Source organism: Musca autumnalis, unplaced genomic scaffold (genome assembly GCF_047663935.1).
Source record: "Musca autumnalis isolate F117 unplaced genomic scaffold, ASM4766393v1 scaffold_5, whole genome shotgun sequence".
Lineage (NCBI taxonomy): Eukaryota > Metazoa > Arthropoda > Insecta > Diptera > Muscidae > Musca > Musca autumnalis.
Window position 1 is genome coordinate 5,590,739 of NW_027412088.1, and position 12,082 is coordinate 5,602,820.

The 12,082-nt window shown below is 34.0% G+C and overlaps 1 protein-coding gene across 1 annotated transcript; it reads left to right on the top strand.

Moving 5' to 3' along the window:
* The first annotated feature begins 911 nt into the window (after positions 1-911).
* On the top strand, positions 912-3,881 carry LOC141405726 (uncharacterized). Its single transcript, XM_073990392.1, has 3 exons — positions 912-1,158; positions 1,319-2,130; positions 2,780-3,881. Exons 1-3 carry the CDS (start codon positions 1,074-1,076, stop codon positions 2,927-2,929), a joined length of 1,047 nt encoding a protein of 348 aa, XP_073846493.1. The 5' UTR covers positions 912-1,073; the 3' UTR covers positions 2,930-3,881.
* Positions 3,882-12,082: the final 8,201 nt, after the last annotated feature.

Consider the following 12,082-nt stretch of genomic DNA (forward strand, 5'->3'; position numbering starts at 1 on the left):
GACAAAAACCATGGGACAAAGGCAATTCAGATGAATCCGATGATGATAGTATGTATCCTTTTAAAATTTAGTGGATAACCGTAACAAATTTAATAAAAACTGCAGATTTTCATATTATTGTACAATATTATGTCATTTTTACTTAAAAATATGTTCAAAAACTGCATAAAAGCATTGCCTCCATTATCCGGGAAAATCGATTATCCGTGATGCCTCCGGTCCCGACCATCACGGATAATCGAGGTCCGACTGTACTTTCTTAAAAACGAAAAGCGCCGCAGACGAAAATATTTTTGAAAAAATCGCGCGATTTTTTACAAAAATATTTTCACAATTTAAGAAAATAATAATGAAAAACATTACTCTCTGTAATAGAGGGTAATAAATGAAGTTGAGCCGTAGTAAAAACTTGTAGATTCTTACAGGTTCTGGAACAGGCATTAAATAAACGACAAACTTATGGTCTGTTCCTTTACTTCTGAAAATGGTAAAACCGGCAAAAGTAGTAAAAGTTGAAAACTGCTCCCATATGAATTGTATTGTGTCTGAAGTAAAGGAACGCTTTTCGAGTAAAAAGTTGTAAAACTTGAAGATTCTTGAACGTAAAGGAACAGGGCTTTAATATGAAGCGGCATCTAATGCTTTGTTCCAGAATCTGCAAAAAGCTACTAATTTTTACTACGATAACATTTTTTCCTTTATGTTATCGGTAAAAATAGTAAAAATTAGTAGATTCTTGCAGTTCTGGAACAGGCCTTAAAATGTAGGTATTTTTCTTATTTTAATGAAAAATACTTCAAGATTGATTGATTTGGATAGTTCACAAACATATCGAAGCAAGATTCTGAAATTTGTTACACCGTAGACCCACACGTCATTACGATCCGTTTACAGTTTCACTAATTCTAACCATTCTAAAATAGTTATCGATAATAACCACCACAACAACAAACATATCGCGCTATTTGTCATCCCTAATTTGTGGTTTTAGAAACCTTTGTTATTTTCACCTGAATTCTTTGTAAACATTCGACATTTGTATTCTGTTCAATGGTAAATGGCTTTCCTATAGAATGAATTGCTACAAAATTACCACCTGCCATTTGTGGGTATTTGTATTTAGTACGTGTTTCATACTGATTCAGGGATACAGAAACGGTAAGTATGGATTTACACTGGAATAGAGGACAACGAAGATGGTGGTGGGTTTGTTGTCAACATTAAATTGTCTGTCGTTGTCATCAAATTGCAATTGCATGATCATAATATTGAGCAATTCGTGGGAGTTGCCCCTAATGTTGTCCATTTTATTTCTCAGTACGCCTGCAAGATAATCTATGCGCCAATCGTTTGTTGGTTCAGCTGAAGCACACATTCAAAGAGCCTTCTATGACTTTGAAGGAGGATCGTGATTCGGCTGCTATCATAACACAGAGATGGAACACAACATTACCTGGTTTTTATTCATCAAATAAAATAAACTATGATTGCGAATTTAAGGTATTGAGTAGTGAGGATGCCTATCGCAATCCTCGCGGTATCTATACTGTGATAACAGATTTAAAGTTCCGTCAAAATCCCGAAACGAATAATTGTTTGGATTACATACAATTTCAAAGCGGCAATCAATCGCCCAGCGTTCGCATATGCAATATAGACGGATCTTCGGATCTAGTATTGGATCATCAGGAACGTGATGTAAGCATTTTCATACACATTGACAAGAGTCGTATGATTACAGAACCACTCGAATTGCGTATGATAATGACGGCTCATTCGGAATGCAAACATTCCGGAGACTTTTTATGTAATCGCACTGATCCATTTTCGTGTATATCACGTTATTTTGTTCGAGATAATATCACAAATTGTCAATGCGATGAAAAATCATGTAGTAATCAAAAAGTAGTTCCTGTGCAAGAAGTTGATACAACAAGTGTGGCATTGTCGGCAATAACATCGTTAATTTTTACAATGGTGGGTGTCGGTTGTTGTGTATGGATATGTTGGAAATATTGGAATTGCATAACGGTGCATCAACGATCGCATGACTCTAACGGTTCGATATCGGGACGACGTCATTCTCAACGCCAACATTGGTCACAGCAGCAGCAACGCAATGAAATACGGGTAAGTGGTGAAGAAACAATTAAAAGCTATAGGTATGAAATTGATAAAAAAAAAGTCCATATCCATGCTTTTCCCCTAAAAAGATATCCCTGAAGATTATTGTCAATGACAATTGAAATAAATATTGGATGATTAAAAAGAAATACAATTCAAAATAAAACACTGATTTTTAATGACCTTCAGTCGGAACAACATTAACATCAATATTAAAATTTGTCAGGACAACAATGAGGAACAACTACTTTGATGAAAATTACAAATATTAAAAATATTAATCTTATAGGGGGTCACCGTGGTGCAATGGTTAGCACGTCCGCCTTGCACTCAGAAGGTCTGCGGTTCGAATCCCAGGCCAAGCAAACATCAAAATCTTCAACGGTGGCAAAATTCCCCCTCAGTAATGCTGGCGACATTTCCTGAGTATTTAAGCCATGAAAAACTTCTCTACAAGTGGTGTCGTAAGACACGCCGTTCGGACTCGGCAATAAAAAGTAGGTCCCATATCATTGAGCCAATATGAATCGGCGTGCACTCATTGATATGAGAGAAGTCTCCCTTGTCCCATCTGGGATGTTTGTGGACCAATTATTATATATTATTATAATCTTATATAAATGAGAACTTAAATATCGCATTTTTCCCATTACAGGATGTACCCGTTATTGAATTGCCAACAGCTCCTACCTTTGACATAGAGACAACAATAGCAAATCACAACAGAGATTTGCCGGGACAAAGTCATCATGATCCTTCAAAGGATTTGCCACCTAGTTATGAAGAACTATTTCCCGATAGATAAACAATATTTCTAAATATTTTTGTATCACATAAATGTGTCCATTACGCCATTTTAAACCATTGAAAATTTATAAAATTGATAACAAAAATAGACAAGTATCTTCCTCAAGGTGCCAGGAGCAAGCAGCTAAAATATACTTAACAAACAGCTGCAATTGAAAGCAAATTTCTCCAAAATTCATAATAAGTGCATAATCTTCATAGTTGTGTTGTATATATACATTTTAAATAGCATTCATTTATATACCCAGAATCTCATTTTGGAAAAAAATTACATAAAAAATCTCCAATACTACAGTTTTTTTTTTCTTTTTTACTAAAAATATACTTTTCAAAATTAGTTATAACACAAATTTATAGTTAAAATATTAAAACAAGGCGTCGAATACTATAAAAAGACAACCAATTGTTAGTTTATTGTTAATATTATACAAAAAATAAAATGTTGGTTTTAATGTGGCTTCAATGTTAGTTATCATTAAACAACATTGATAACACAAATGAAAATACATATTTTTTTAGATATAAGCAGCAAAATATTCACTGTTCCAGAACATGCAACTATTTTAAATTTTGACCATATCTTCCTTATAAATTTGTCAAGTATTCAAAAATAGTAGATTCTTGCAGGTTCCGGAACAGTGCAATAATTAGTATACTACGATACCCCTTTTCCTGAATTTATTTTTGGTCAAATTTTAATTTTTTACGTGTTTTTAATACAACATTATGTAAAGGTACCTGTTAAGTTTAAAGCCCACAATATATACAATTTAATATTAAATGAATGCGAAAATTGTCTCAAAAACATGGCATTTAATGAAAAAGTATTGCATTTTATATTTGTGTGAAAATCGTATGAAATGTGGCCAAATTGTAACATGTATATATTTATGTATTTATTATAACAAAAAAGTTTGTAGTTACAAATAAATAACCAAAATATCTAATTAGAACATGGTGTTTAATTGTTCCACAAACATCCCATACGGGAAAAGGAGACAAAGGTGTTTAATTCTTGATTTGTAAAGAAGTAAGGAAAGGTATGGTTTTTTAGTTATATGTACCCAGCAAAAATAATTGGAAGTAGTGCAATGCAGACTAGTTCTTTCACGGCATGCTTTGATGCAGTTCTAACGGAGTCGTGAAAAAAGGTACTCCATTCCCCACATTTTATGCGCATTCGGATGCGACCGAACGAATGACATCCATTTCTTAAATTTTAACTGCATTCGGTACAGTTCGAAAACTTAACTGCTTGGATTAAATGGAGAGCGGAGGAAACAAACACAGTTGTTGGAGGAAACACAGTTGGCGGAGGAAACAAACACAGCTGAGGAGCGTCAGCTGCCACTACAAACCAGATTAGTTTTGGCTCAACTACGCTCGGGAAAGTGCAGCCGTATAAATTCCTATTCGGCAAGGATCGACGGCACTGTGCTGTGCAAAACATCTGCATGCGGCATCGGCCCGCACAAGACAAGGCACATTTTCAACAGCCCCGCCAAGCCAACTCAACTTACTCTAGTGGATCTGTGGCACCTGATAGAGGTAAAAATCAGGGCATAGGACAACATTTTTTGCACTTTTCTTTGAAAATAGTTTTTACGCGCATGCCAAAATTACGCCAGGAACATTATTCTCTCTGCCGGAATCCATGACAAAACTACTGAAAACGATAGGGAACCAATTATTTCACCATTCTGATTACTAATATTGCACAAAACGCCAATAATATGGTAATTTCTAATCGATTATTGTGTTGCATCATTTTCTAAATTTAAAAATGCCCATTTCTGTTTTCCGGTATAATTTTAGTATAACGGTACTGTAAATGAACAATTTTTCTATCCCACCTTAAAGACAACTTTTCAGCCTACAAAATTGTTTTTTGAAACGTTATCTTTGGGAAACACTTATGAACCTGTTATAGAATGCCTATAGAATGCCTATAGAATGCCTCTATCACGTTGTTTCTATTATGTTTTTCAACGATAACTTTATATTTTATAGATGCGCCAGATGAATCTTCTCTAGTCGTCTGTTTGACCTTAATTCCTACTACTTTAAATTTACAAATATTTAATATATAGTGACTGTCACTAAAAATGATGCAACCTGTAATAAAAAATGTAAACGTTGATAACTTGGAAACGAGTTGAGATTTTTTAACAATTCAAAAAACAATTTTGTAGAACGAATAGTTGTCTTTATGATGGCATACAAAAATATTCCGTTTCCAGTACCGTTATACTAAAATTTTACCGGAAAATAAAAAATGTTCCTTTTTAATGTGAGCATTAAAAATGATGCACCACAATAATCGATTAATAATTTCCAAATTTTTCGCTTTTTATGCAATTTTAGTAATCAGAATGGTGGGATTATTGGTTCCCTATGGTTTTCACTAGTTTTGTCAATGATTCCGATAGAAAAACTGATGTTCCTGACGTATTTTTGGCATGATTGTAATAAATGTCCCTTTGTAGGCAATTTGGCTAGAAATTTCTAGTTTTTGAAGTTATTTTCCAGAAAATTACTATGAAAAATCATTAAGGGTTATGTCCAGAGTACGTACAAGAAATAGAATGACATATGGAAAGTCCTGTATTAGTCAGGCTTGCCCTTTATTATAGTAGTCTTTAACGGCGTTGTCCTGATGGAGGTAAAAATCAGGGCATAGAACAAAATTGTTTGCAGTTTTCTTTGAAATTAGTTTTGGGAAATATTGTTAACAATGTTTCGAACATGTTTGCTTTTATAAAAATAAAAATTTCAACACCCTTTGTTGCCATTCAAGACCAAACAATAATACTTCTTCCGAAACGGTTTGATAGCGACAGTTTATTTATTTAAACGCAGGTGTGTGCTGGCTTCTTCCACACGCAAAATATCGATTTTACACCAGATATACTGATTTTCATACGAACTAAGAATCTTACTTTAATCTAAGATCTTTCACCAAACAATGCCCGCAAAAATACGACATTGCCTGAAAAAAAACTCGCACCAAAAAGTCATTGGAGTGCTTCTATGAATCTTGTCGAAGGGAGTAGTATTCTTTGGGCTTGAATACCAACAATGGGTGTGACAATTTTTGTTTTTATAAAAGCAGACATGGTGAGGACATTGTTAACAATATTTCTCAAGAGTACGAACAGTTATTGTGAATCTTGAGCTATTTAAGCCTTTCGATAGCTCAACCACGTCAAGCTTTTCGAGAATATAGAAAAGTCTTCCCTCCAGTCATGTTTGAAACGATGAATAACCAACTATTTGTGGAGGCCAGTCATTTCTAGAATTCAGAAATAAGGAGGGAGACAGGGATTTCCCATGGCGGGGTGATAACTCCTTAACCTCTACCTTCCTGAAATTCCACACCCTACAGACGACACGCAGATCGCAGGGAATGCGGAGGATTGTACGATTTTGGTGTTGGGTCCTATCGTCGATGACATATGTGATAAGTTAGATGTTTGCATAACTGACAAAGTGTATTTCTTCCATTTGTGGAATATGAAAATACCTACCGCTAAATCCACTGCCACGCCCAAAATAATCGGGTTATTTTTATTAATTATACTTTCAAGTATTTATTTAAATTTTTTGTAAAATTTTGAGCTATAAATAATGGACAAATTGCGTATTTTTCACCCCATGCCGACTTCTGGCAAAGTTTACATTTTGTTGTCCCTAAAGTCGGCATCGATGTCAGAATTAAAATAATTTTTTAATATTTTTTTTTTTCTAAAGGCCCCCACTCATTAGTCAGTCTGACTGCCAGCATTTATGGTAGTATGTGTAAATTGTTGAAATTTTGAGAATGTATGTGTGAGTTTTCCAAGACTGATGAAAATCAAAATAGTTTTGATTTCAAAATGAACCCCCATCAGTCTGGGTGAATTGTGTTTATTTTCAAATTGTCAATAAATAATTTTGAAAAACAGAAAATAATGTTGGTGTTGGAACACAAAAAACGTAGAATTCATTCATTTTAGGAGGAGAAATTCAAGATTTTTAGACTTGACTGATGGTTCGTGCTACACACTTGTCAGTCACACATACAGAAAGGGTTCATCGGACTGACGGCACAGACTGATAAATGAGTGGGGGCCTTAAAGTGTTCTTTTGACTATCCTCTACCAACACTACAACAATTTTGTTAATTTTAATATAATCCCAGATAGCATTTGGAAGACTGTTTTTTCAAAAATCACATTGAGGAGTCTTTTTAGAGTCCTTTTGGTGATCAAAAACTGATTAAGTCGCTCAGAAAGGGACTCGAAAGTGACTCCCTGTAGTGATTAAAAAGAGTTCAATTTAAAATACAACAATAAATGTATAGCAATCACAAATTAGTCATTGAAGTGTTTAAAATGTGACCATTTTTTGTTATTTATTGTCATATTTTGATCATCTGGAAGATTGAAAAGTGCTTAATCAAAAAAGGGTCATGCAGGTGTTTGAAAAGTGATTATAATTATGTATCTTCTGATCATATTTTGAACAGTTAAGTGATTAAAAACTGATTGCTTTGTTTTATTTTTATTTAGTTGTAAATAAAAAAATAAAATTCTCATATACAGTTTCTACAAAATTTTGATATAAATGTAACGTATAATAGTTGCTCCGTTCCAGAACCTGCAATAAACTACTATTTTTTACTACGATAGCATATTTTTCTTTATGTTATCAGAAAAAATAGTAAAAATTAGTAGATTCTTGCAGTACTGGAACAGACCAATTAAGCGTTTATACAAACACAACACATGTTCAGGTTTTCCCAAGTGAAATGAAGAAGCAGCAACATAAAGGATAATTAAAAGTCATAACAAGCAGAAAAGAAAACAAAGGAAAGGAAAGAAAAGAAAAGAAAAAGAGAATAAAGGGAAAATTCTTTTAATTTATTTCGTTTAATAAAAATACTCATAAATGACTCCCTAAAGATTCATAAACGATTATAAACATGACACAAAAAAGACTCCCAAATTATTCAACAAATCACCAATAAATGATTGAAATGCGAATCGAAAAAGACTTTATGTACCATCAGAAAATGGGCAAAAAATGACTCGAAACTAATACAGAGGAAGACTCATTTGTGATTTGCTTAGACGAGTCGCCTGAGGTTATGTTTTCCTACCGATAAGGGATTAAAATTTTCAAAAAATGCTGACTGGGATTGCATACATTATTATGTTGACGTATCCACTAATTTTTTCTTAAGAGACATATATTTTGGATTGTGGTAAAAAACACTCACTACCAAAAAGTTAAATTCCGATATAATAAATGGTCCAATATCAATGAAATTTTACACAGAGTTAGCTGACAATATTGTTGAAACATTTTTAAGATCATTTTCATATTTTGTTGTTGTAATTATCAGTTATTTGAATTCCAATACGAAAGTTGCCGACTACTGGTACATGCCGGAGATAGGAGCACATACCCTATTGCTTAAATGAATTAGTTGGTGCTATAGACGGCAACAATTACCCAATCGCCGGCATGCCACAAATGTACGCACTTCAAATCATGCCTAACATTGCCTAAAATCACTAAAATGTCATTATTTTAACCAAGCTATTTTTAAACATTTCTTAACATTTTGTAAAATTTTGAGCTAAAAATAATGGATAAATCGCGAGTTTTTCATCTCAAGCCGACTTCTTGCAAACTTTACATTTCGTTGTGCCTAAAGTCGGCATCGGGAAAAATGACAGAATTAAAAAAATTTTTTAATAATTTATTTTTCTAAAGTATTCTTTTGACTATTCTCTACCAACACAACAAAAATTTTGTTAAATTGTTTTAATACTAATATAATTACATACAAACATTATTATACTGACGTCTCCACTAATTTTTTCTTAAGAGACATGTATTTTCGTTTGTGGTGAAAAACACTCAGTACCAAAAATTGCAATTCCGATATAATAAATGGTCTAAGCTCAATGAAATTTTACACAGAGTTAGCTGTTGTAATTATGAGTTATTTGAATTCAAATACGAAAGGTGCCGACTACTGGTACATGCCGGAGCTAGGAGCACTTACCCTAAGTAGGGGGGTTTTCAAAATTTGGGCGTATGAACCGATAAAAATATGGATAGGATTAAAGCTCAAAAATTTGCGGGGATATCAATAGAAAGGGCTTTTTACCATACTAGCCTACGAAAAACATGATATCTCTGTAAACAGGACCACTAGGAAAACCTTCGGTAAAAATGTCCAAACGATCCTCGAACAGACCTTTAACCACACAAAAAATTTGAGCATTTGTGTGGTTGTTATCCCAAATTTGAACATAAACTAACAGCCAGTTTCTGTATGTCGAAAGAAGGATGTGTGCGAATGAAACACGCCCGAACTTTAGTTTTCGAAATAATTTTACCTTTGCTTTTGCTTCGAAACAAAAAACAAATTTGAAAAACACACAAGAGTTTGGACGTGTTTCTTTTCTCACACTTTCTTCTTTCGACATACATAAACAGGCTGTAAGTTTCGACAATATTTAAAGATCCAAAGTTTGACCAAATCGGTTGCTACGTCTATGAAATATCCCGCGTACCATTTTAGCGAATATTTTCGAACTTTTCTGGGAAGGTACCCGAAGGAGGGGACCTATAAGCACCACCTTCGAATTTCATCTAATATTCGAAGAAATATTACAATATCCAAAGAGTAGACGAACACAGTATTCGGTTCGACCTCTCCAGCCACTACATATGGTGCCATAGCGGTTTTTTACAACTTTCGGGTTTGCACCTAAAGAAACTTTTACTGTCGCAATTTATGAAAATGAAACTTGTACCGTCGTATGGAGGGCAGTAAATACAAGTTGCTACAACAAAAATCAAAGCGATTCGAAATATGTGTGGGAGGTACCCGAAGGAGTGGACCGATTGAGTCCATATTGGAACCTCGTCTAAGTCTGGTAGAAATTTCAGGACGTGCAAAGTATGGACCAAATCGGTTACTCCCTTCAAGAGTTATCGTGCGCACAAATTTTCCGAACATTGTGGGAGAGGTACCCCGGAAGGAGTGGGCCATCTTCGAACTTAAACTAAGTTTGGACAAAATATTACGAAAGCCAAAGTTTGGACCGAATCGGTTGATCCGTTTGAGAGATATCGTGCACTCCAGCCAGACAGACGGACGGACAAACTTGGGGTCTAAAACCATTATTTCGATGAGGCACATTTTGCTCGTATGAAAGTGTATATCGTCGAAATGCCCAAAAACGTAACCCTCAAGGGTTACGTTGAGGGTTACGTCTTTAGGCATTTCAGGTGACGATATACCCTCTCTCTAGCATAAATGCTGAGGTTATAAAAAACTGGGGCTTATTCCTAGTTTAGCTATAACTGTCGGATAAATCTGAAATTTTTACCATAGATAGATCTCGATGACCTGATTACGAAAATATAAAATTTTACCGGCGATCATAACCGGTTATCCGATTATTTGAACCGAAATTACGGGTAAAAAACCGGATATATAACCGGGTTTTATGAACCGATAAGGGTATCAAATGAAAGCTTAAAATATCACATTTTTATTGAGTTAGAGAAAAAAGTGTATTTTTACTACATTTTTTGCTTAAAAATTCTGGTAATTATTAAAATTATAAGGAAAAAAACTTAAAATTTTAAAGAAACTGTTGTCCGCGTAGCTTAAATTTGAAACTGTCCAAAGGAGAAAGTCTTAAATGCCCGGCCGGAGGTCGTCTTCTTAAGAAAACATACAATTTTAAAGAGACTTTTGTCCGCGTAGCCGAAATTTGCACCTGTCCATAGGAGAAAATCTTAAGTCACCGTCCGAAGGCCGGCTACTTAAGAAAACTTAAAATTTTAAAAAAACTTTTGCGGCGTACCCAAAATTTTCTCTAGAAATGTAACCGGTTTATAGGTATACAGCTGGAAATATTACATTTCTGGATAGGCGTTTTAGTAAGCTCTCTTTTGATACCCATATCGGCCCAGAATACAGAATAATATGATGGGGTTATTTTCAGGTGATATTACCCAAAAACTGGTTTTTGGACCCGGATTTTTTCCATAAAACCCTCAAAAAGTCGAAAATGGGCCCATTATGGAGTCCCATTTAATGTAAGCCAGATTGTATCTCACACTTTAACCGTGATCAGCACAACAATGTCTGCCTCTGGAAAAAAATTTCAGAAAAATCGGAGAGTTTTTACTAGAGTTAATCCCGGACAAAAAACCGTATAGTTTTTACATACAGTATGCAAAGTTCATATTCGTACACCCCTAAAAAATGAATAAAATCGTTATTAATTCCATATTTTATGTGCGAATATGAAATAATTGATAGGAATTACCATAACGAAGAAAGATTTAATAATATCAAAACAAATTTTTAATTTATTCCGTCATTTAGGTATATATGGCGTCTGTGTGGGTGGCAAAATTCGTATTCGTACACCTGTAATCACTATATATTTGGAGTTTTTAAGGATTTTCAAAGCAAAATACCGCAAATTTTTGTTTTAGTCTTCTTTTTGAATGCCTCTGCTACAGAAATACTTAAAAATAATGGTAATTTTATTAAAATTTTTGCATGAATAAAAAGTCAGAGGAATATTTATAATCCTTAAGAAAAATGTGGTAGATATTATTAGCTATTGCAATTTATTCCCGAAATTTTGACGAAAATAGCTAATAGCAGTCCTTCTGTAACAATATTTGAGGTCTAATATGAAAATAAATGTTGTTTGCGTTTGGAAATGCAAAGAAACGTAATCCGGGCTTAGGTAAAGTAAACACATTTTTGGTTTTTACTTGGTAAAAATCGGAAGTTTCGTTTTATATTTGACATAAAATGTATTGAAGTTTTAGAATACGGTTTCGAAAATCATTTTATGCCGACAACTGTGAGAAATTATGAAGAAAAATGAAACTGTACAAGTTTTCATACTGTCTGCGTACAACTGAAATTCTACCTTTACTATGAACGAGGGTTATGGCTGCCGAATTGCGAAAATAGTGGTTTTTACTTCTTGAGTATTATATTTCTTTTCCAAAGGATCCAAAATGAGTACAAAAATGTCAAAAGAATGAAGTAAATTGTCCAGGAAAGAACGTGGGGTAACCTTTTGATGAAATGCATTATTTCTGGGGAAATTTTCTT